At 46.1% G+C, this 26,513-nt stretch overlaps 1 protein-coding gene across 1 annotated transcript in view; it reads right to left on the reverse strand.

The window, feature by feature from the left end:
- Positions 1-4,389: 4,389 nt before the first annotated feature.
- Positions 4,390-26,513, reverse strand: part of LOC129356744 (zinc transporter 6-like) — a 64,973-nt gene continuing 42,849 nt past the window's right edge. Inside the window, 9 exon segments of the mRNA XM_055026299.1 lie at positions 4,390-4,631; positions 4,634-5,069; positions 6,232-6,300; positions 8,302-8,349; positions 8,428-8,530; positions 8,601-8,720; positions 16,421-16,469; positions 22,672-22,766; positions 25,397-25,432. Of these exon segments, the coding sequence (XP_054882274.1) occupies positions 4,510-4,631; positions 4,634-5,069; positions 6,232-6,300; positions 8,302-8,349; positions 8,428-8,530; positions 8,601-8,720; positions 16,421-16,469; positions 22,672-22,766; positions 25,397-25,432 (1,078 nt within the window). The 3' untranslated portion in view covers positions 4,390-4,509.

Here is a 26,513-nt window from a genome sequence, read left to right on the forward strand (position 1 = left end):
AAGCAAAATTTCCTTTGAACGACAGATCTGTGAGGTTGAAAGAAAAGAGGACAACATGTCCAGTAACATCTGGATTCTTTGTTTCATCTGTAAAATGTGTGAAGGTAAGTCAAATATAAAGCTGGACGAAGGTTCTGGTCCAGTGGGCTCAGTCGGGTCTGAGATCACGGCTGTCCAGATTCGATGGTTCCTGAAACTGCTCAGCTCAAGAGAAGACAAGCGGCTGGAGATGCAAACACAAATCTCTCGTCTTCTGAATAATCTCCATTTTCCATCATCCCAATCCTTCCTCCTATAGGTCACTAGAAGCTCGGTGAGGTTTTGTGCATGAAGGACGGACGCAGCGTCCTCCATGATTTCCTCCTCGATGCTATTTCAGGTCGCTGGATTAGGATGCTGCCTTTAATGCTGCAGCAGTGTGTGTTTGTGTGTGTTTTGTGGAGGATTAGTCTTTATTTGAAGTGTGAGGTCTGATTTAATCTGCAGGTCGCAGTAAAACAGATGCAGTGATCCGGCCTGTGTGAACGCAGCGTTCCCTGCCAGTGTTACACAACACACTCTGGAGATTAACGCGGCAATTTCACTGTTTTAGCGCCGCTGGTTCCTGCAGAGGTGACGCCATTTGATACAGTCCACCCGACCGACGCATCCTCAGGTCATCAATCCCCCAACTGGAACCGGCCCATCATTTCATCACAGACACAGAACCAAAGTCAGCGTCCTGCAGGACGTGAAGGTGACCTTGAGACAATCATGGAGTCAGTGGTGTCAGATCTCTCTTTAGCTTTGGCTGAAGAGCCATTTCTCCCGCCAGCGCTCGGCTAGCGCATTTGTTCTGGTTATATTTACCCAAAATGCATTGCACTGTAGTCCACTTCCTGCTTCTGGAGCAGTTTCTGGTAAACATGTTCACACAGGAGCAGCAATCCAGAACCAGAACCAGATCAGACGAGCAGAACGTCTCATAAAAATAGTCCATTTGTGTTTTCTGAGACTCTGAGGATGAGATCAGAAAACACAAAGAAAACAGAAAGGCTCAATTTACTGCAAAACCATCATCATAATCCATCATCATAATCCATCATCATAATCACCACTAATGACAAAACCAAGGCCTCATTCAGGACTCTGAGACTAATTTAGATTTTGTTGTATTTTCATCTAAATGTTGTAGTTCATGGATTTGAAGCTGCAGCTTCAGGAACAAAATCCATTTTTATCATAATCTGGTGAAAACAAAGATTAACTCACAATTTATTAATAGAAACATAAAATATATTTACCTCCAATGAAAATCATCAGAAACGTTTCCCTCCTCCAGCGGAAATAATGGAAACTTTTCTAAACTGGTTTTACAAACATCCAACAACATCCAGCAACATCCAACCATCGCGGTTCTTCAGCGAGTGGAAGCTGCTGCCTTCTCTCAAGATGGCGGAAGTTAATTGGAAAGAGGGAAAAAATGGCGACAGCGCGCCGGATATGGGGGATGTGACGTCATTATGAACTATTTTAATGTTCTGTCAAAATTAATCGTTTTATTGCTAAATATACAAACATCAGTGATTCTTTAAAACAGCGACTGAAAATAGAACTTTTGAACATGTTAATTATTATAAATGTAAAACTTTTCATCTCAATGAACAAACAGATAATAATAATAATAATAATAATAATAATAATAATAATAATAATAACAATAATAATAGTAATAATAATAATAATAATAATAATAATAATAATAATACTGACTTTCTGTCTGAACTAAAATCTGATTGAATCCCTCAAATTTAATTAATAAAAACAGCAACATATTTCTTTCTAATGATTTAAAATAGTTCCTAAAACCTCTGACTATTTTCTTTTATGTAATTTAGTTTTTGTTTGTATGTTTTCTACTTTTTTAAATTGTAACTATTGATTCTATTGACATCTTGTTACTGTTTTTAATGTGATGGTCATTAATGCAAACCATGTTTGTTTGAAATTAATTTTATGTACCAATTTTCCTTGAATTTGAAGAAGTTGTGCAGCAGGGAGAAAACTAGAACCAGAACCATAAAAATCTCTTTTCTGATGTCAATAATGTAAAATTATTGATGATGCTTTAATCGAAGCATCGTCTGAATTTTCACATAAACTCATTTATTTCCACAGCATGTTTAACTTTATTGTCCTGCTTTACATTTGATAAGTTCATGAAAACGTCTGACCTCTGACCTCAGGTCGTCGGCCAGCAGCTGAAAATTCTGTTCGGATGTCGGTCGGGTTCTTTTACTGAAGCTTCTCCTAGTTTGGTAAAAATGTTGTGACTCAGGCCTGATGTGAACGGCGCCGCTCCGAGATCCAGAACCAAACAGAACCGACTCAGAGCTGCTGCCGGGGCAACTACGCTGCTGCCGGGGCAACTACGCTGCTGCCGGGGCGTAGTTGCGTATTTGCTGCCAAATCTCAGAATCTCCTCAGAAAGCCTCAACAGATTATCCTGTTGGAGAGGAAAATGAAATTCTTCAAATGGACATTTAAACGGCTCAGAGATGGTGCCGAGTGTCTCAGAGTGGGACCTGAATCGGGTCGTTCTGTTGAATCGGGTCGTTCTGTTGAATCGGGTCGTTCTGCTGAATCGGGTCGTTCTGTTGAATCGGGTCGTTCTGCTGAATCGGGTCGTTCTGCTGAATCGGGTCGTTCTGCTGAATCGGGTCGTTCTGCTGAATCGGGTGGTTCTGGATGTTCATGGAAACTGATTGTTGGTGAAACTTAAATTCGTGTGGTTCTGCTTTAAGAAACAGATTTTCCTCCAGTCGGACCAGTTCAGCAGAACCCAGTGACCCATTAGGAAAATGGTTCCCATTAAACGGTTTTCAGGAACCAGTTTGCCTGGCAGACACCGGGTCAGGAACCGGGTCATGAACCAGGTCAGGAACCGGGTCATAAATTGGGTCAGGAACCGGGTCATAAATCGGGTCATAAATCGGGTCAGGAAACCGGGTCATAAATTGGGTCAGGAACCGGGTCATAAACCGGGTCATAAACCGGGTCATAAACTGGGTCATAAACTGGGTCATAAACCGGGTCAGGAACCGGGTCATAAACCGGGTCACGAACCAGGTCATAAACCGGGTCATAAACTGGGTCATAAACCGGGTCAGGAACCGGGTCAGGAACCATCCTGAATGGTTTCTGGGCGTCGGCGGTTCGGTTCCAGATCGTGACGACCCGGCGGGTCGCAGGCTTTGTGTCGGCGCCGCTTGGCAGCCGGGTCAGTGTCACTGAGCCAGAACTGGATGGTTCTGATCCGGTTCTGATAGCTTTGGGTTTTAGTTTGATGTTTGACTTTTTAAATTTTTATAGCGTTTGCTTGTATTTATTAGTCAAATATTGTTTAGTTTGAATGAGTTTCAGTGGAAAGTTGGTTTTTGGATTCAGAACATTGAGATGATTTTCCTACTGATTGAACAGCAGCTGCTCTGGTTCCCATTTAAAGGTTAATGGATTCAGATTCATTTTTATAACACCATATTGTCCCAGTGACACATTTTCTCTATTAATTACTGTTTCCATTTATTTCGCTTAACAGAAATGTTTCCTCAATTGTAGTTTATGTCATTTTATTATTTTTCGTAAACTGTAATGTTTTGGTTCTGGATCATTCGGTCCTGAACCTCATCATATTTTAAGTATTTAAGATCCACCATGTTAATGCACTGAGGGAGAAAAAATGTTGAGGTTTTAAAGGAAACATTTCATTTTGTTATTCATGGGAAAGTGAAGATTAATGAACATAAACAACCAACACGATGAATTAAAGCTGCAGAGATGTAAATCTAGACAGTCTGAGGACATTTTCACTGTTGGATGATTCAGTTACTTCCTGATGACTCACTACTGCCCTCTGGTGGCCGTTCAGTTCCTGGACAATGACATCATCACCTGACGTCTTCCTCATCCTCATCCTCTGCAAGTGAACCAGTTAAACCATCAAACGTTCAGGGTTTGTTTTCAATCAGCATTTAACTGTTTAATAGTTTCAGATGAAATCATCTGTCAAAACCAAACAATAGAAGAAAAATACATCCACAGATTATTGCAACAATAGTTTTATATTTACTATTGCAAAATGGGATCAATGAGTTAAAATGGGGTTTTTTGTACAAAATTAACCAAATATTTATTAAAACATTTCATTTTGTTCTGTTTCAGTTGAGAAATGTTCCGATTTGCAACATTAATTCTTATTAAATTGAGATTTAAAGGACTTTGGTGGATTGTTACGTTAGTGAAATGAGTTTCCTCTCATTTCATTTCTGGTTTCCTTCCAGGATCTTCATCAGGATTAAATCCACATGGTGAGGTCATCAACCCCTTCAAAATAAAACAGTTTTATTTCCATGTAAGCATTTCTCTGATGCTTGAACCGCCACAGCCAGACTGGTTTGCTCCCAGTGGAGCTGCTGTTTCCAATAAATAATCCTGAATGTTCCTCCAGACTCGTGTCTGGATGCGATTCGGTCAGGGCTGGTAGTGTCTGAACTGGGACTGAGGCGCAGAAGGGTTGCTGGTTCCAAACCGGAGCGGCGGCGTTGAGCCCACAAAGGCAGTCCTGTAGCTGTGGGAGGAGGGGAGTCCGAACCGGCGCCCAGGCCCGGCGCCGCCAGCATCCCGGCGTACGGCGGCGCCCCGTAGGAAAGTCCCAGGCCTCCGTAGGGCCGGTGGGCGTGCTGGCCCGGGCCGGGCAGCACCAGCGGCGCCACGTTCCGGCCCGGCGTGTCGAAGGAGAACTCCGGCGGGGGGCTGCTGGGCTTGGAGGGGGTGGAGGTCAGCGGGTCGAACTCCTGGGCTCCCGCTGAGCCGTACGGAACCGGAGGGAAGGAGGCGGCGTAGCCTTCGGGGGCCGGCGGCGGCGCGGCGGCCGGGGAGGACAGCACGCCGCTCAGCAGGGGGCGGGTCCAGTCGTCCTTGAAGATCTGGACGGTCAGCGTGGCGACGAGCGGCAGCAGCCGGTTGGTGACGTGAGCCAGAACCAGCTGCTCGTTGGCGTCCCGCCGGATCCGGACGTGGGCGGAGCCAGCCTGAGCACAGAGAGGGTCAGAGGTCAGAGGCATCGGACCGGAACTGAGCCGGCGGGCCAGGAAACGGCTCGTTTCCATGACAACCCAACAGCGCCAACACTTGGGTCCGAAGAGAACATCGACGTTCTGCATCCGAACAGTAAACGCCGGAGTGACCCGGCTTCGCTCTCCTCTTGGGGACGAGACGCAGAGAGAGAGAGAGGGCGGGCGAGCGACCCCCGGGGCTGGAGTGCAGTCAGGGGGGTCAAATGGGTTTGGACAGCTGCTCCGTTAGCGCCGGGCCAACAGAACCATCCACACACGACAACAAGCAGCACCGCGGGGCAACGGCCGCTCCAAAAACCATCAGAGGGTAAACAAAGGTAAACACTGCGCCCCCTGCAGGCCGGCAGGGGGACTGCAGCTCACAGCCTGGACTGAGACCATTCACTGTTACCTGATTCTATCCTAGTTCATTAATCATCACTGCTGCTTCTGTTTTCAATGTAACTACAACAACAACTTTCCTTCATATTATCATTTTTCTGTTATAATGCAGCAATAATCAGAAATTTGGCCTGAATGAATAAACCCAGACATGGAGTCTGACTGCTGGGGATCTGGAGGGTTTTAAATCACAGTCAGCTTGATGCACATTAACAATGAATTAACTTAAAATAACGTTAGGCCTGTTTAATTCTTAAAGTTTGCTCCAAATCGCTTTTGGTGTTTATTAAATCCATTAGCTGTGGATTATTTCACCTGTTTTAAATTCTTTATCTATTTTGTTTATTTTACAGAGTTTAGAGTCTGTGAACTCACAGGTTATTTTATGATTTTTTTGTCATTTCTACTTTCAGGTTTTAAAAGAAAAAATAAAGTTTGATGAAAGAATGAAAATATTTTCTTAAACTAAAGATATCTTCTGCACCAGCAGCATCTTGTTCATAGAACCATCATGGCCGCCCAGTTCTTCTCCAGTAAAATGTTCTTAAAAACAACAAAGAACTTTTATGAGTTCAGATGATAAAATGAGAGTCTGCTTTGGAGGAACAGTTGAATGATGTCATGAGAAGCCGAGCTGAAACGGGCTCCAGCTGAGCGGTTCTGCTGAGTAATCGGACCTTTTGTCTCCGTGTTTCCCCGGCCCGACCCGCCAGCCGTCCAATCAGCAGGCACCTACCAGAGACCCAAACCCAACGGTCCAGAAATGCTCGTTCCGGACCTCCAGGACGCCGTCCAGCGTCGACACCTGATTGGACAAAACAGAACCAATCTGAGCCTCTGTGCCGACAGTTCACTGGATCAAAGATCAATAAACTTTACATCACAATGAGCTGGGAGGCATTTTAAGTATCCAAAATAAAGAAACAACAAATAAAATGAATTATGAAGGTCCTGAAAACAAAATCGTCCTTCAAAAAGAACAAAAGGAAAAACTTTCATCATTCAGTTTTCCTAGAAAGAGAAAAGCCATAAATGGAAATGATTGAGTTTAATTGATCATGTGATTCGTTGCTTTTACCTGCTGCTGCATGAATATCTGCACATTTTTATGTGAATAATAAACCAATCCAGCTGTGATTTATCCCAGATTAGGACAAATCCTGGTGGAAAGTCACAAAGGAAAGAAAAGCTTCCATTCTTAGTTTCCAGGATAAATCAGGACCAACATGGACTCTAATAATAAAACCAGGCTGATATTAATAACTGATGTTTGTTTCCATCCTGCTGCTGTTTGTGGAGGGAGTCGGTCATGTGACTGCAGCAAAGGATTATGGGATGAAACAGAGAAATAATGCCACTGGTGTTATTTTCCTCCAAACATGAATCTTGTTTGCCATGCATTGACCTTTGACCCTGAGGCCTGTTGGGGTTGAGGTGCTGGGACTCTGAGCTTCTGCTCTAAACTTTCTTCAGGTAGTCTGGATATGACCTTTGACCCTTTCAATAAGACATGTTCATTCTTTGGCTATGAGTTCTGATTCTGATAAATTTGTCTCAAAATCCTAAACATCTCTCATTTCTTCAATATCATCACTATCAATGATTATGATCATATCATCACTATCAATGATTATGATGATATCATCACTATCAATGATTATGATCATATCATCACTATCAATGATTATGATGATATCATCACTATCAATGATTATGATCATATCATCACTATCAATGATTATGATCATATCATCACTATCAATGATTCTCATCATATCATCACTATCAATGATTATGATCATATCATCACTATCAATGATTATGATCATATCACTATCAATGATTCTCATCATATCATCACTATCAATGATTATGATCATATCATCACTATCAATGATTCTCATCATATCATCACTATCAATGATTCTCATCATATCATCACTATCAATGATTATGATCATATCATCACTATCAATGATTATGATCATATCATCACTATCAATGATTCTCATCATATCATCACTATCAATGATTCTCATCATATCATCACTATCAATGATTCTCATCATATCATCACTAACAATGATTATGATCATATCATCACTATCAATGATTCTCATCATATCATCACTATCAATGATTCTCATCATATCATCACTATCAATGATTCTCATCATATCATCACTAACAATGATTATGAACATATCATCACTATCAATGATTCTCATCATATCATCACTATCAATGATTCTCATCATATCATCACTATCAATGATTCTCATCATATCATCACTATCAATGATTCTCATCATATCATCACTATCAATGATTCTCATCATATCATCACTATCAATGATTCTCATCATATCATCACTATCAATGATTCTCATCATATCATCACTAACAATGATTATGAACATATCATCACTATCAATGATTATGATCATATCATAATCACCTGGATAAATGGTTGGATCTGAACGTTTCGGATCCATGAACCTTTAAAACCTGCAGCTGTGACGATGCAACGACTCGATTTTAATGATTCCAACACTAACAAATGTTTGAACTGGTCCATCGCCTCCAAACCAAACTAAATTAAATTAAACTAAATATTTAATTTAAAAATCCTGCATCTGTGAGTGAAGGGTTGAATCCATGATGTCTTCCTGCTCAGAGTTTGTTAATCTGATGATTTATTACAGGAGGAAACTTCTTCAGATGAAGGTTTAATAAAAGGAACCAGGCTGTGTGTTCATGTGTGCTTCACAGGAACATCGCAGTGAATCCAGACATGACCTCTGACCTCTCTGAGGAGCTTGTCCAGCTGGCCGATGACGTGGGACGGCGTGGTCTGAGACAGAGACAGGAGACAGCAGTGAGACATCCGACAGCAACACGGAGGCTAACCGTGAGCCGCGCCGTTTCTGACCTGCAGCAGAACCTTGCCGCTGTAGACGCTCATGGGATACATGGTGCCAAAGGTCATGAGGGCGATGGCGACGGCTGACGCCGTGTCCACCGCGTTGTAGTTACTGGACAGAGAGAGGAGGACGGCGTGAGACGGAGCGGGACCCAGCGGGACGCTGGACTCTGAGCACTTACTTGATTTCTATCAGCATGTAGGTGACGCAGAGGGACGCGGCTCCGGCCAGGTTGATCAGGACAAACGGGTTCATCCGAGGAAGCAGGACGCTGCTGAGGCCCGGAACGATGCCGCACAGACTGGAACCAGAGGAAGAACAGAAACGGGATGAGAGACGAGATGAGAGACGGGATGAGAGATGGGATGAGAGACGAGATGAGAGACGAGATGAGAGACGAGAGATGGGATGAGAGACGGGATGAGAGACGAGATGAGATGAGAGACGGGATGAGAAACGGGATGAGAGACGGGATGAGAGACGAGATGAGAGACGGGATGAGAGACGAGATGAGAGATGGGATGAGAGACGAGATGAGAGACGGGATGAGAGACGGGATGAGAGACGGGATGAGAGACGAGATGAGAGACGGGATGAGAGACGAGATGAGAGACGGGATGAGAGACGAGATGAGAGACAGGATGAGAGACGAGATGAGAGACAGGATGAGAAACGGGATGAGAGAGGGGATGCGAAACGAGATGAGAGACGGGATGAGAGACAGGATGAGAAACGGGATGAGAGACGAGATGAGAGACGGGATGAGAGACAGGATGAGAGACGAGATGAGAGACGGGACGAGAGACGAGATGAGAGATGGGATGAGAGATGAGATGAGACGGGATGAGAGACGAGATGAGAGACAGGATGAGAGACGGGATGAGAAACGGGATGAGAGACGAGATGAGAGACGAGATGAGAGATGGGATGAGAGACGAGATGAGAGACAGGATGAGAAACGGGATGAGAGACGAGATGAGAGACGGGATGAGAGACGAGATGAGAGACGGGATGAGAGACGAGATGAGAGACAGGATGAGAAACGGGATGAGAGAGGGGATTCGAAACGAGATGAGAGACGGGATGAGAGACGAGATGAGAGATGGGATGAGAGACGAGATGAGAGACAGGATGAGAAACGGGATGAGAGAGGGGATGCGAAACGAGATGAGAGACGGGATGAGAGACGAGATGAGAGACGGGATGAGAGACAGGATGAGAAACGGGATGAGAGACGAGATGAGAGACGAGATGAGAGACGGGATGAGAGACGAGATGAGAGACAGGATGAGAAACGGGATGAGAGATGGGATGAGAGAGGGGATGAGAAACGGGATGAGAGACGAGATGAGAGACGAGATGAGAGACGGGATGAGAGACGAGATGAGAGACGGGATGAGAGACGAGATGAGAGATGGGATGAGAGACGAGATGAGAGACAGGATGAGAAACGGGATGAGAGACAAGATGAGAGACGGGATGAGAGACGAGATGAGATGAGAGACGGGATGAGAGACGGGATGAGAGACGAGATGAGAGATGGGATGAGACGGGATGAGAGACGAGATGAGAGACGGGATAAGAGACGAGATGAGAGATGGGATGAGAGATGGGATGAGTGACGGGATGAGAGATGGGATGAGAGACGGGATGAGAGACGGGATGAGAGACGGGATGAGAGACAGGATCCGATCAGCAGAGCAGCAGAACATCCAGAAACATCCTGCATCTGAAAACAAGTTTCAGTCGCTAAACTTTCTGTTGGCTTTTCAATTGTTCTGTTGGAAAGTTTCTGGGACATTTTTCTATTTATTCAGAAGTTTCACAAACACAATGAAAGTGACTGATGGGCGTCTAATTGTTTTGCTTCTAAAACCAGAACAGAACCATCTGATCCAGTTTCCCAAAGCAAAACAGATGATAGTAAAAAAATTATGAATCTCCAAACCAAAAGAGAAAAACAGAGGATTTTATTTCACTGTGGCTGAAAACATTCAGGCTTTAACTGGCATCAGAAACCTGATCATCTGATCACCTGATCATCTGATCACCTGATCATCTGATCACCTGATCATCTGATTGATTCACAAAGCTTCTCAACATCTGTGTCAGAACTTCCCAGAACTTTGGTCAAAAGTTCTCAGAAACCTGGCAGCAGCTCCTGGGCTGATCGGATCTTCGGGATCTCTCATCTCGTTTTATGTGAAAACCTCGAGCGCACCCAGATCCTGCTGGGTTTCTATGGGAGCTAAATGGAGTCAGAAGGTTTGACCAGATCAAACTGGCCCAGTTTGAACCTCACAAAGAAACAACACAGTTCTGAACATTTCAGCAGAAATAAATCCTAAAAACAAACGGATGAAACATTTCCAACGCTTCCATTCAGGTGGGAGAAGAAAGGTTGAGGATTTCTGCGGATCCGGTTTGGGATCAGGCTGAAGGGCACTTCGGCAGGACTCGGGTTCTGATGCAATGTGACACATGAAGACGAGGCGTGGGAGGACGTCCCCATGCGGCGGCGGCGTCCGCAGGACGCTTTTAGCAGCGGAGCGATGGCGGTGTCGGGTCGAGTCAATCAGAAAGAAGTGACTGATGGGCGTCTAATGGGAACCGGCCGCTCCTCATCAGAACCCAACCGGTCTCACCACCGATGACCCGAATGAGGCCCAGAACACGATTCCAACACGGAGGTGGAGGAGTGATGGTCTGGGCTTACGGCTACAGATCAGGACACGAACAAACCAAACATCCACAAGATGTTAATCATCTCATCCTGTTCCTTCAACATATCGGTTTCTTTAGCCCGGTTCTGGTCCAATACTGCAGTCGGTCAAAGTCGATCATTAAACGTGAATCTGAATCATTTTTAAACAAAGCATTTCAGATGAACAGAGAACAACGGGCAAGATTTAATGATCAGTAACTCCAGACACACCAACCATCAGAGACCATGAGCAGGAAACCCGATCAGAACCAAACGGTTCTGCTGCTCCGCAGCAGAACCATAAGGACAACAAAAGCCTTCAGTGAGGAAAAGGTGAAACTTTCATCCATGAAATGAAGTGAAAGTCATAATGAAACTGAACTTCAGTTCAGGATCGATTGATCGGTAAATCTTCACCTTTGGCTCTGATTTCACCACAACAGATCAACAGTCACTGCAGACGCATCACCTGTGGACCTCCAGGTTCATCCAGAACCAACCAGAACTGGGCCACACGGCGCCATGAGGTCCAGGTTCCCCTCACCCAGAACCAACCAGAACTGGGCCACAAGGCGCCAGGAGGTCCAAGTTCCCCTCACCCAGAACCAACCAGAACTGGGCCACACGGCGCCAAGAGGTCCAGGTTTCCCTCACCCAGAACCAGCCAGAACTGGGCCACACGGTCCAGAACCTGCAGTGGCTCCCGGGTCTCAGACTGGATGATCAAACTTTTAACAGATTCTGACTTTAATCATCTCTGCAGTGACTTTGTGGTTAGAAACATCTTCAGACAGGATCTTACTAATAATTACATCAAGAATCAATTTTAGCCCAAACATAACATCAGAATTTCTGCAGCCAGAAACCCAAACGGCGCCGGCCCGGTGTTCCAGGAACAGATTAACGGGTCAATGAAATCCTCTGCAGGCGGATCATCCGAGTGTCAGATTGAATATCCGACGTGTCACAAGCCGGCGCTGCGGGCGCCGTGGAGAGTTGTCACCGCCACGCGCGCCATGAGGAGCTTGTGATTAGATGTTTAGAAACAACAGCGGCGTGGATGTCAGCACATCATTAATGTCCAAACACGGCGTCCTGCTGCTGCCTGCGGCCCGACGGCGCCGGGAACACCGGGACAAACCCATCCACAGTCCAGATTTTCCCACAATCCAACTGGTTTCCAGCAGCTCTGGAGTAACGGAGGCGGCTCTGGGAATCAGGAGAGAATGTTCCTGAGACCGGGTCAGAACCGGGTCAGAACTGGGATCAGAGTCCAGAACCGGGTCAGAACCGGGTCAGAACTGGGATCAGAGTCCAGAACCGGGTCAGAACCGGGTCAGAACTGGGATCAGAGTCCAGAACCGGGTCAGAACCGGGTCAGAACTGGGATCAGAGTCCAGAACCGGGTCACAACCAGGTCAGAACTGGGATCAGAGTCCAGAACCGGGTCAGAACCGGGTCAGAACTGGGATCAGAGTCCAGAACCGGGTCACAACCAGGTCAGAACTGGGATCAGAGTCCAGAACCGGGTCAGAACTGGGATCAGAGTCCAGAACCGGGTCAGAACTGGGTCCAGAAGCTGAGCCAGAAACCTGAATCCACTCAGTAACTTTCTGATTCTCCTGTCTGCAGATGTCATGATTTTATCCAGCAGTTCATTCTGTAATAATTATTACATTTGTTACATTTATAACAGATTAACTAAATTATTACTTGTGAAATATTAAATTGCTGCTGAACCTGGAAACGTGTTTCAGTTTTTCTCCAGGAAATTTAAGCATCTCAGGTAAAAATGAAGTAAAAAAAATCAAGGATAACTCCTTTATCTTCAATTGGTGGAAATTGCAGCATTGTTTGTTTTTTTTGAGAAATTAAGATTCATAATGAGAAAAATGCAGGAAATATTCTGCAGCCCCACCAGAGGAAGAACCTGACGACCCTTTAATCCCCTGAAAACTGATATCATTTCATATGAAACCGTGTCTGTGTGTGTGTGTGTGTGTGTGTGTGTGTCTGTGTGTGTGTGTGGGGACTCTGGATTAAAACCAAGGCAAACACTTCATAATCCCGTCCACTGTTTCCACAGCAACTAACTGATTGAGTTTAATGAGTTGTGACATCATAACGAAGGAGAAGGTAAAGCCAGTAAGAATTATTCTGATTGGTTTATGCAGAGATTGATCTGGAGCAACGCAGGACTTTGTTCTAAGGTCTTTATTACACATAAGCTTCTTTAATCCATGGTGTTAAAGTGGTTCAGCTCCAACAGGTGTAAACACAACGAATGTGGGGCTCAAACAGTTTCTATGTCACATCGAAGCTGCGAATGGTTCTGATCCAGAAACATCCGGAGGATTTATGAACCTGGACGATTATTCTGACTACAAAAGCCGATGGAGTTTCAAATCCAACAGGAAGTCAGAGTTCAGAGCTTTAAAACCCGGCAGCCGTATGAAGGATCAACAAGTGAAAGAAGAATCTGCTGAGTCATGGTTGCTATGGTATGGCTGCCAACCCGCTCCATGTGGCGCCAAACCGCCAACCCATCAGAGTCCAACTTCCTTTGACCTGTTCAGGCTTCAGCTGCGAAGCCCGGCTGACCTCCGGGTCCAAACAGGACCTCCGGGTCCAAACAGGACCGGCTGGTCCAAACAGGACCGGGTTAGACGTAGCATCCGACGCTAACCTGATGCTAAGCTAGCATCTTATTGGACATGAAGGACCTTGAATCAAACCAACAGGTCTGCAGCTCGAGTTGGATTTTATTATCTGGACTTGTTTCCTTATCGTTGAAAGTCGTTTCATTTTCTGCTGCAGAGAAATAAAGAATCAGTTCTAAATTTAACATGTTATCCACTTTCAGCAGGAACATTGTGACGCTATTTTTATTCCTGCCAAAGAAAACATTCGTTTCCTTTTTTTAAAATTGGTCTCTGTCCTCCCCAACAGCAACTTACACATGCACGCTCACATGCACGCTCACATGCACGGTCAGAGCAGAGAGATTTCAGGCTTGTGGCTGGTGAGGCCAACAGAGCAGCAGGCTTTACATAACCCAGTTGGCCCCCAGACTGTGTTCGGGTTGAATGGGGACATCTCACTGCAACACACAGAGAAAAGCCTTTCTGTGCACACACACACACACACACACACACACACACACACACACACACACACACACACACACACACACACATTAGTACCCAGAAAACGCTCACACAAAGGCGAGCAGGAACACTGCGTATCCTCCACACACATTTAAAGAGTGGAAACTAGGTTGGGACGTCCTGTTCACTTCTGCCCTCACAGCCAATCAGAGCTCAGCTCTGTTGCACGGCTCTGCAGGCTGTCGCCCCGAGTAACCTGCACCAACGAGCTGCTGACCCTCGGTGTGTCCGTTACATACATCAGAGCTGTGGGTTGTGATGACCATCAGGGCGGCAGAGGATCTGGACTTTGGGTCAGTGGGACAGTCCAGATTTAGACGGAAAGAAACGCTGAATGTTTGGGTCTAATCAGCTGTGAAGGTCAAAGTTCATTAAACAAGACCAGAGACGTGTGATCTGATCACTGCTGTGTTCATGTGGCTGCAGGTTTAACTCAGATAAATGATGATGAGTCAGCAGCAGCCGGATCCGAGCCGGCGCTGCAGACAGAACCTCTGTCAGCCTCCATGATGCAGCGACCCAAAACATCAGCACAGCGGGACACCCTGCAGGTCCGCAAACCGCCTCCTTAATTCTCACACAGGTTTCATCTGGAAAATCTTCTAGAAGTCGGGTTGCAGCTGCAGGATGAAGTTCCTGTTACCTTCACAAACTTCAGCATTTTTTCTTCTGACTGGACAATAAATTAGCAGGAACTACAAATGATATTTTAAGCAAAAGATTCTCCATCAACAGAATTTAAGAGCCAACTCATCCTGAGGTGGAATATCAGCTTCCAGCCACACAGATCAGGTGACAGAGAGACGGACATTCAGCTCTTTGCTCTCAGACGCCGTTTCACATCCGACCTGCTGCAGCACAAACATGCTGACATGTGAAAGTTTCCAACACTTTTCTCTGGATCCGTCATCAGAATAAAAGAATTTCTTTCAAATGTTAAAATCCTCCCGGTTTTCCTTTTGTCCTGGTTTATACGTTCAACACTGAGCTGCTTCACCGCAACAAGCAGGAGTTTCTACAGGACAAAACGACCAGATGAGGTCCAGATGGAAACTCCATCCCGTTTTCTGTTTCGAAACGTTTTCAGGACATTTGGAAAAACGTTTCTCAGTTTGTCTTTATTTGTAGAAACTGTAAATGAACCTGATTGAGACGCTGCACTGATGCATGAAAACAGGAAAGTTTTGGGATCCTGATATCAGCTGATTTAACTTCATCTTTAAATCCCATAATGGCCGTTTCAACGGCTGCATTTCACCAGCCGGATCCAAACACTTGCTGCATAAACTGTAAATGTGCTGCTCACTGGATTCAGCAGCAGCTCCAACATGAATGTGATAAAACCACAACAATAGCAGCTGGTGTGATGATGTCAGTCACCAGGCGCTGAAGTTTTACCCAGAAATCTCTCTGGCTGATAGCATCACTGCGACCCGATGCGAAGGCCTCCAGGTTTCTAAATAAAACTTTAACCTGGTTTCATGAGTCTGACTCTCCTTCCTGCTCCTTCCTCAGCAGACGGACAAACGGTTTCAACAGGTTCTGGTGGCTTTACTGTTCAGACGAAATCTGTTTCTGCTCTGATCTGCTGCTGACCTCTGACCTCAGGGAGTTTTATCGCTAGTGTGTGTGGAGTCAGTATGAACTGATCCCTGAGTAGATCAGTAGAGCTGCTGACGGACAGGAAGCAGCAGGATGGACAGGAAGTAGAAGGACAGACAGGAAGTAGCAGGATGGACAGGAAGTAGCAGGACAGACAGGAAGTAGCAGGATGGACAGGAAGTAGCAGGACAGACAGGAAGTAGCAGGATGGACAGGAAGTAGCAGGACAGACAGGAAGTAGCAGGATGGACAGGAAGTAGCAGGATGGACAGGAAGTAGCAGGACAGACAGGAAGTAGCAGGATGGACAGGAAGTAGAAGGACAGACAGGAAGTAGCAGGATGGACAGGAAGTAGCAGGACAGACAGGAAGTAGCAGGATGGACAGGAAGTAGCAGGATGGACAGGAAGTAGCAGGATGGACAGGAAGTAGCAGGATGGACAGGAAGTAGCAGGATGGACAGGAAGTAGCAGGATGAACAGGAAGCAGCAGGAGGCAGGGACAGGGTTGGCGCTGTTGATGCTCTTACCTGCGGCTCAGGTCGGCCACGTGTTCCTGGAGCCAGCTGCTGCTGGCCGCTAGAGGGAGACACACAGATCCAGAGTCAGTGAAACCCGATCAGCCCAGTAAGGCGGGTCGGAAACAGAACCAGAACAAAGTAACACCTGAACTGCTTCGTTTTCAACTGTCGGCATCGAGGTGGATTCTCCTCAGGATGGGAACTAAAGGCTTAAAACTGAAGGAATATGTGAGTGTCTCTTAAACGGAGCCCTGAGGGACTCCACTGGAGAAACAGCAGAAACTGGAATCTGCCCAGTTTCCCCAGATCCAGTTAAACTTGGTGAAAGGATCCAGTAAAACACTTTGTTTTCGTGCCCAACTGCTTGTAATGAAATCCAATTTAGACACAACAGTGAAAAATGTTTTCACTGAGGAGCATTTTATCATCGGGCAAATAAAAATATGAAAATCATCAGCAGAAACTAAAATGAAATAAAAATGGAGATAATTGTCAGAAAAAGGGCGGAAAGGGTGAGTAAAACCTGGATCCACCAAGTTAAAGTGATGCTGCTGCGTCTGGGGATGAGGTCAGGAAAAGAACCGACCGGAACCAACCGGAACCGACCGGAACCGACCGGAACCGACTGGAACCGATCGGAACCGACTGGAACCGACCGGAACCGACCGGAACCGACTGGAACCGACTGGAACCGACCGGAACCGACCGGAACCGACCGGAACCGATCGGAACCGACCGGAACCGACCGGAACCGACTGGAACCGACCGGAACCGACTGGAACCGACTGGAACCGACCGGAACCAACCGGAAGAACTGACCGGAACCGACTGGAACCGACCGGAACCGACCGGAACCGACCGGAACCGACCGGAACCGACCGGAACAGACCGGAACCGACCGGAACCGACTGGAACCGACCGGAACCGACTGGAACCGATCGGAACCGACTGGAACCGACCGGAACCGATCGGAACCGACCGGAACCGACCGGAACCGACAGGAACCGACCGGAACCGACCGGAACCGACCGGAACCGACTGGAACCGATCGGAACCGACTGGAACCGACCGGAACCGACCGGAACCGACCGGAACCGACCGGAACCGATCGGAACCGACCGGAACCGACTGGAACCGACTGGAACCGACTGGAACCGACCGGAACCAACTGGAACCGACTGGAACCGACCGGAACCGACCGGAACCGACTGGAACCGACCGGAACCGACTGGAACAGACCGGAACCGACCGGAACCGATCGGAACCGACTGGAACCAACCGGAACCGACTGGAACCGACTGGAACCGACCGGAACCGACCGGAACCGACCGGAACCGACCGGAACAGACCGGAACCGACCGGAACCGACCGGAACCGACCGGAACCGACTGGAACCGACCGGAACCGACCGGAACAGACCGGAACCGACCGGAACCGACCGGAACCAACCGGAACCGACCGGAACCGACTGGAACCGACTGGAACCGACCGGAACCGACTGGAACCGACCGGAACCGACCGGAACCGACTGGAACCGACTGGAACCGACCGGAACCGACCGGAACAGACCGGAACCGACCGGAACCGACCGGAACCGACCGGAACCGACCGGAACCGACTGGAACCGACCGGAACCGACTGGAACCGACTGGAACCGACTGGAACCGACCGGAACCAACCGGAACCGACTGGAACCGATCGGAACCGACTGGAACCGACTGGAACCGATCGGAACCGACCGGAACCGACTGGAACCAGCCAGAACCAACCAGAACCAACCAGAACCGACTGGAACCGACCGGAACCGACTGGAACCGACTGGAACCGACCGGAACCGACTGGAACTGACCGGAACCGACTGGAACCGACCGGAACCGATCGGAACCGACTGGAACCGACTGGAACCGACCGGAACCAACTGGAACCGACCGGAACCGACCGGAACCGACTGGAACCGACCGGAACCGACTGGAACCGACCGGAACCAGCCAGAACCAACCAGAACCAACCAGAACCGACTGGAACCGACCGGAACCGACTGGAACCGACCGGAACCGACCGGAACCGACCGGAACCGATCGGAACCGACTGGAACCAACCGGAACCAACTGGAACCGACTGGAACCGACCGGAACCGACCGGAAGAACTGACCGGAACCGACCGGAACCAGCCAGAACCAACCAGAACCGACTGGAACCGACCGGAACCGACTGGAACCGACCGGAACCAGCCAGAACCAACCAGAACCAACCAGAACCGACTGGAACCGACCGGAACCGACTGGAACCGACCGGAACCGACCGGAACCGACCGGAACCGATCGGAACCGACTGGAACCAACCGGAACCAACTGGAACCGACTGGAACCGACCGGAACCGACCGGAAGAACTGACCGGAACCGACCGGAACCAGCCAGAACCAACCAGAACCGACTGGAACCGACCGGAACCGACTGGAAGAACTGACCGGAACCGACCGGAACCGACTGGAAGAACTGACCGGAACCGACTGGAACCAACCGGAAGAACTGACCGGAACCGACCGGAACCAGCCAGAACCAACCAGAACCGACTGGATCCGACCAGAACCGACTGGAAGAACCGACCAGAACCGGCCAGAACGACCAGAACCGACCAGAACCGACCAGAACCGACCAGAACTGGCCAGAACTGTTTGATCTGCAGAGGATCTTCATCTGCTCTCATTTTAACGAGGAATCAGTTTATTTTGTCTTCCTAACTTTCACTGCCATTCTCATATCGGGACGTTAACATGGCTTCCGGGTCGCAGCGCCGGGCCGGCCGCTGCTCCGGCCAGGAACAGATCCGTGCAGCTGCGGATGGAGAGCATGTTTCTGCTCCGGCGCTGCAGGAAACATTCAGAGCCAGCTGGTTCACAGACCCTTCACCTCCTCCGCTCCAAACTCCGTGTATTTCTGGACCCGAGCGGCGGCGAGCCGCTCCTCCATCGACACGGCGATAAAAATATCCCCATCAGACAGAGAAGTGAAGCCGCTTGGCTGCTGTGTCCGCCGTCACCTCCACCTCCACCTCCACCTTCACCTCCACCTTCACCTTCACCTTCACCCTCCACCGTCCGCCGGGACCCACCAGCTCCCAGCGGAGGTCAAAGGTCCCTCACGACCTGTGCAGCTCTGGGTGTGTGTGTTAAAGTGTGTGTGTTAAAGTGTGTGTTAAAGTGTGTGTGTTAAAGTGTGTGTTAAAGTGTGTGTGTTAAAGTGTGTGTGTTAAAGTGTGTGTTAAAGTGTGTGTTAAAGTGTGTGTGTTAAAGTGTGTGTGTTAAAGTGTGTGTTAAAATGTGTGTGTTAAAGTGTGTGTGTTAAAGTGTGTGTTAAAGTGTGTGTGTTAAAGTGTGTGTGTTAAAGTGTGTGTTAAAGTGTGTGTTAAAGTGTGTGTGTTAAAGTGTGTGTTAAAATGTGTGTGTTAAAGTGTGTGTTAAAGTGTGTGTGTTAAAGTGTGTGTGTTAAAGTGTGTGTTAAAGTGTGTGTGTTAAAGTGTGTGTGTTAAAGTGTGTGTGTTAAAGTGTGTGTGTTAAAGTGTGTGTTAAAGTGTGTGTGTTAAAGTGTGTGTTAAAGTGTGTGTGTTAAAGTGTGTGTGTTAAAGTGTGTGTTAAAATGTGTGTGTTAAAGTGTGTGTGTTAAAGTGTGTTAAAGTGTGTGTGTTAAAGTGTGTGTTAAAGTGTGTGTGTTAAAGTGTGTGTGTTAAAGTGTGTGTTAAAGTGTGTGTTAAAGTGTGTGTGTTAAAGTGTGTGTGTTAAAGTGTGTGTTAAAATGTGTGTGTTAAAGTGTGTGTTAAAGTGTGTGTGTTAAAGTGTGTGTGTTAAAGTGTGTGTTAAAGTGTGTGTGTTAAAGTGTGTGTGTTAAAGTGTGTGTTAAAGTGTGTGTGTTAAAGTGTGTGTGTTAAAGTGTGTGTTAAAGTGTGTGTGTTAAAGTGTGTGTTAAAGTGTGTGTGTTAAAGTGTGTGTGTTAAAGTGTGTGTTAAAATGTGTGTGTTAAAGTGTGTGTGTTAAAGTGTGTGTTAAAGTGTGTGTGTTAAAGTGTGTGTTAAAGTGTGTGTGTTAAAGTGTGTGTTAAAGTGTGTGTGTTAAAGTGTGTGTTAAAGTGTGTGTGTTAAAGTGTGTGTTAAAGTGTGTGTGTTAAAGTGTGTGTTAAAGTGTGTGTGTTAAAGTGTGTGTTAAAGTGTGTGTTAAAGTGTGTGTGTTAAAGTGTGTGTGTTAAAGTGTGTGTTAAAGTGTGTGTGTTAAAGTGTGTGTTAAAGTGTGTGTGTTAAAGTGTGTGTTAAAGTGTGTGTGTTAAAGTGTGTGTGTTAAAGTGTGTGTTAAAATGTGTGTGTTAAAGTGTGTGTGTTAAAGTGTGTGTTAAAGTGTGTGTGTTAAAGTGTGTGTTAAAATGTGTGTGTTAAAGTGTGTGTGTTAAAGTGTGTGTTAAAGTGTGTGTGTTAAAGTGTGTGTTAAAGTGTGTGTGTTAAAGTGTGTGTTAAAGTGTGTGTGTTAAAATGTGTGTGTTAAAGTGTGTGTTAAAGTGTGTGTTAAAGTGTGTGTGTTAAAGTGTGTGTGTTAAAGTGTGTGTTAAAGTGTGTGTGTTAAAGTGTGTGTGTTAAAGTGTGTGTTAAAGTGTGTGTGTTAAAGTGTGTGTTAAAGTGTGTGTGTTAAAATGTGTGTGTTAAAGTGTGTGTGTTAAAGTGTGTGTGTTAAAGTGTGTGTGTTAAAGTGTGTGTTAAAGTGTGTGTGTTAAAGTGTGTGTGTTAAAGTGTGTGTGTTAAAGTGTGTGTGTTAAAGTGTGTGTTAAAGTGTGTGTGTTAAAATGTGTGTGTTAAAGTGTGTGTTAAAGTGTGTGTGTTAAAGTGTGTGTGTTAAAGTGTGTGTTAAAGTGTGTGTGTTAAAATGTGTGTGTTAAAGTGTGTGTTAAAGTGTGTGTGTTAAAGTGTGTGTGTTAAAGTGTGTGTTAAAGTGTGTTGTTTGTTTTGCCAGCAGGCTGAGTCAGTCTAAACAAACATTTTAATGGAGTCACTTATTTATGATACGTGAGCTGCAGGAGGACGTCCGAGTGTTTCAGCGCGTCGCGATGCGAGGAGCAGCGTTGCATAACACACCGCCTGTGCGCGAGTGTGTGTGTCTCTGTGTGTGTGTGTGTATGTGTGTGTGTGTGTGTCTGCATGTGCGTGTCTGTGTGTGTGTGTGTGTGTGTGTCTGTGTGTGTGTCTGCGTGTGTGTCTGTGTGTGTGTCTGTGAGTGTGTGTGCAGCCCCTTCCCTTTGAAAAATGTCAGATGTTAAGTGATGTTGAGACTGCTCCAAATACAACGACCAAAAGCTGAAACACACACACACACACACAAACACACACACACACACACAAACACACACACACACACCGAGCTCATGCATCAGTGGACAAACTGTGAGTCAGTCGGGGAGAAGAGGAGCAAAAACAAAAGAGGAAAGCTACTGGAGGAAGGAGGGAAACGGCAAAGACAAGAGAATAAAAACAGGAACCAAAAGAGGAAAGAAGAAAACACAGCAAGGATGAGGAAAGAATGAGAGAAAACAATGTTAAAGCGAAAAACAGATGAGAAAAATAGAGAAAGAAGGGAAGAAAGAGAAGAACAGGAACAGAGGATGAGAGAAATGAGAAGTCAGGAGGAAGCAAGAGTGGAAGAGAGGAAAGGAAAGAAAGGAGGGAGGAAAGTGAAATGAAGTGGAAGGAACAGAAGGACGAATGAGGACAGGAGGAAACCGAGAGGAAGAGGAGCAGCATGGACGTGTTAAATAACACATTCAGGTTATTTAAAATGAAATAACATTCATGCTGCGTCTCTGGTTGCCATGGAGATTAACACCATTTTCTGAGCAGCTTCCCATCAGGAAACATGGGAGGGAATTTAACCCTCAACCAAGCGACTGATGAAGGAAAACTTTTATCAACTCTTTGATAATCCTCTGGTAAGCATTGAGAGCCAATCAGCTGTCAGCGTAATGCTCTGGAACAACCAATCAGCTGTCAGCGTAATGCTCTGGAACAACCAATCAGCTGTCAGCGTAATGCTCTGGAACGACCAATCAGCTGCTGCGTTTCATTTGATTTCATCTGATTTATTCAGTGACAGAGGAACGGCGCCGCCGCCTCATTCCCATAATTCCCCAAAACATCACAAAGGCTAAATCATTCTGTTCCCCAGAGGAGCAGGGATTACCAGAACCACCAGAACCGGACCGGATCCGGAGCAGGGGGCGGGGCTTACCGTCAGAGACGTAGGAGAAGGGTTTGTTCCTGACGGAGAGCAGAGTCAGCAGGTTGAAGAACAGAGCGACGAACGTCCCGACCAGCAGCCGCCCTCTGGGGACGGAAACACATCTGTTAACCGGCAAAACATTATGACCACCTGCTGCTCTAACCGCCCGGACCCGGAGAGCTGCGGTCTGGTACCAGCAGCAGCAGAGCCTTTACATCCTGGGAGATCTGAGCGTTTACCAGGAAAAACGTCTCATTATAATGAAGTAACACGTAGAACTGGAACGTTTCATCAATACTAAGGAAATATTAACTTAAAACCAGCTCCTGCATCTGGCTGAAAAGGAACATGTTAGTTAGTTTTGTCTCATTTCACATGGACTAAAGCATTGGCACTAAAACTAAGCTGAATTATTTGGTAATACTTGTATTTTTGTAGGTGGTACAGAAACATCCTGATGGACCAAAGCTCCCCAAACCGTCACGCTGACGCCCAGAAGCTCCGCCCACCAGCTCCGCCCAGAGGCTCCGCCCACCAGCTAATGGGACGGAAACGTCTGCAGAGAGCAGAGGGTTCATCCAATCAGATTCATTCCTCGTTCCAGGATCAACCAAAACTCTCGTTTCCTCCACTGGAACGACTCCTTCTGTCCATGTTTTGTTTTGTTTTGTTTCCAGGTTCCTTCCTGACCAGCAGCTGATGGGAGACAGAAGGACTGATGATGATTCCTCCCACTGAGGATGAAGCAGGTACCAAACACAGACTGCTGCATCCGCACTGCACAAAGCAGCGTTATCACAGATCCTTCCTCCTCCAACAAACTCAATTAGTTTCATTTTAAATAACATTCATGGTGCTATTGCATTTTTGTTGAGTTGTGTAATTAATGCACAACAAAGTCATCCTACGACTCGAACGTCCCTTACATCACAGCACATTATTTTCTAACTACACAGTATTTTTGTGATAATCTTTGACAGTATTTCATTCTTAATCTTGTTTTTTAACATCTCCTCCTTTCTGCACAGATTTAACCCTGTTGGTTTGAGCTGAGAAGATTTTCCCTTCAGAAAAATAAAATCTGAATAAATTTATTAAGAAATCCAGTGTATTCAGTATAAAACCCCCTGGACACAAAAACAAGCAGCAACTCTTTAAATCAAACCTGAACTGATTGATTTATGTCATGTAAGCTGATAAAATCACCACCAGTTCACAAGTCAAACAAGAAGTAAAAAACTCCACCAATAATCCAATTAAGGGACTAGAAAGCAACCGCCCCTCATTGGTCAGATTAATCAGAATGGAAATGTGGGTGTTGCTGTTCCAGCCAATCGGACGGCTGCTCCAGTCCTGAGAAGCCAATCAGGTTGAGACAGAAGAGGAAAGGAAAGGAGAGATAAGACGCCGGGGGGTAATCCTGTCACAGGTTCAAATCTCTGGGCTTCAGGTCATCAAAGCTGCCATAAATCACCAAACGTGTTTCATTCCTCCAATTTATTCAGCTCTTAGTTTCTTCAGCTGCACTGATCTATCAGATTTGGATAGATCCTCGCAGAGACAGATGCTCACTACAACCTTTTTCTGGTCCACCAACAGGTGGACACACATGATGAAGGTCATGGTTCAAACAACCATCTGGGATTTATCCATGACAGGAAGCATGGAAAAAACTCACCAAATTAAAAAAAAAAAACACTTAAAAAGAACTCTGTGGAGGGAAACGACTAAACGACTGTTTCCACAGTAAATATCACATTTCTCATCTACAATCATATTTTACATACAGCTGCTTAGAAACTACAAAATAATTTAATAAACTAACAAACTAAATATTTGTACTTCTGTTCTTTAAAGGGTCTTTTTCTGATATATAATGAAAATTCATCCATCTTCACAACATTTCATTTCCCTTAAGGTCCCAGTGTTAAAGTCCAGAGAGCTAACTTGCATTATTATGCTGATATAAATACATTACTTTATAACAGGAATATTATTATTTATCAAAATAACTATTCTGACAATTTATGATAAAGTAAAATCTGAAGGTGTTGCACGCTAGCTTAGCATCTCAAGAAGGAAACAAATGAGGACAGGCCAGGTAACAATGACGATTATGGAAAGTGAGTTTCTGAAGGAAAATGTATCTTAAAGAAATAATATGGAAATTAAATCAAAAACACCTGCAGCATCAAAGTTTGGAGAAAACACCTGAGAGCTGCAAGGAGCTGCAGAGATCAACCAGAGTCCAATAAAGATATGAAATTTCCTCCCTCAGCTTCTGACTGAACAGTTTTAAATGTGGAGGAACACACACACACACACACACACACACACACACACACACACACACACACACACACATCACAGTGAGACTGAGAAGACGTCAGCGCTGCCACTGTTCCTCTAAATGTAATTCTGTTTGTTGCGTAGAGTGACCCAGTTGTTTGGGATGTTCTGTTCCCTCAACAGCTGTCACTCCCCGTGTGTGTGTGTGTGTGTGTGTGTGTGTGTGTGTGTGTGTGTGTGTGTGTGTGTGTGTGTGTGTGCGTGTGTGTATGCGTGTGTGTGTGTGTGTGTGTGTGTGTGTAATCCCCTCACACACAACAGGGTATCATGTCTGTTTATTTTCCGTCCTCCTGTGGGAATGTGTGTGTGTGTGTGTGTGTGTGTGTGTGTGTGTGTGTGTGTGTGTGTGTGTGTGTGTGTGTGTATTGGGAGGGATAATACTTACGTGTGGATCTCCGGCTGCTCCACAAAGCGCTCCACACTAAAAACAAAGAAACACACCCACAGTAAGTAAACAACAGCGGCCATTCAGATCGGCGTGTGTGTGTGTGTGTGAGTGTGTGTGTGTGTGAGGCAGTGATGGAGACGTGAACCGAACAAGAGGAGACAAGGAGACAAGGAGCAAACATTCACTCACACACTGGGAAAAAGCAAATAGGTGAAAACACACACACACACACACACACACACACACACACACACACACACACCTCCTCCTGGCTGATCGTATTTTCAGTGAACAGTATAAAATCATTTTTAGGAGGTAAAAGGTCTTGTATGGAAACCAGTTTCCTATTTAATTATCTTCGTTTAGCTCAGTGCTTCTCAAATAGTGGGGCGGGCCCCCTTTGGGGGGCGCGGTGCGATACCTGGGGGGGCGTGTGATCCTGGGGAACAGGCTTTTTTTTGGCCGAACCAGTATAAAGTGTAATTGCGCACAGTAGGCGGCAGTGGCGCTCTCATTGTTACTTCTGTCACGTTTGCGACAGTGCAACATTTTACGACTTACAAGACAACAGGTTTGCCTTGGTTAGCAGTGTTAAGTCAACAAAAAGCTCCGACTGCGTTCTGTCTATGGCCTCCGTTATTCAACAACCCCCAACATGAAAAAGTTTTTCACAGGGATGAAAAGAAACGCGGAGAGAGACAAAGATAATGAGACAACAGAAAGTCAACCGAAAGCTAAGAAGAGGAAATACGACGAAGCGTATTTAGCGCTTGGCTTCACTGTGACTACAGTTGGAGAAGAGGAAAGACCGCTGTGTTTGCTGTGTCTAAAAATGCTCGCAGCGGACAGCATGAAGCCAAATAAATTAGCGCGTCACTTAAATACGTTACATCCCAATCACGCCGATAAGCCGCTAGAGTTTTTTCAGCGAAAACGTGCTGAATATTGCCAACAGTCATCCCGCTTTGTGAAGGCTACTTCAGTAAACCATCGAGCGCTGCTAGCATCATATAAGGTGGCGTACCAAATTGCGCAGTGCAAAAAGCCCCACACCATAGCAGAGGAGCTGATACTGCCTGCAGCAGTAGACACGGATTTATTTATTTTTAATTTC

This window comes from Poeciliopsis prolifica, unplaced genomic scaffold (genome assembly GCF_027474105.1).
Source record: "Poeciliopsis prolifica strain line A6 unplaced genomic scaffold, Auburn_PproV2 SCAFFOLD190, whole genome shotgun sequence".
Taxonomy (NCBI): Eukaryota; Metazoa; Chordata; class Actinopteri; order Cyprinodontiformes; family Poeciliidae; genus Poeciliopsis; species Poeciliopsis prolifica.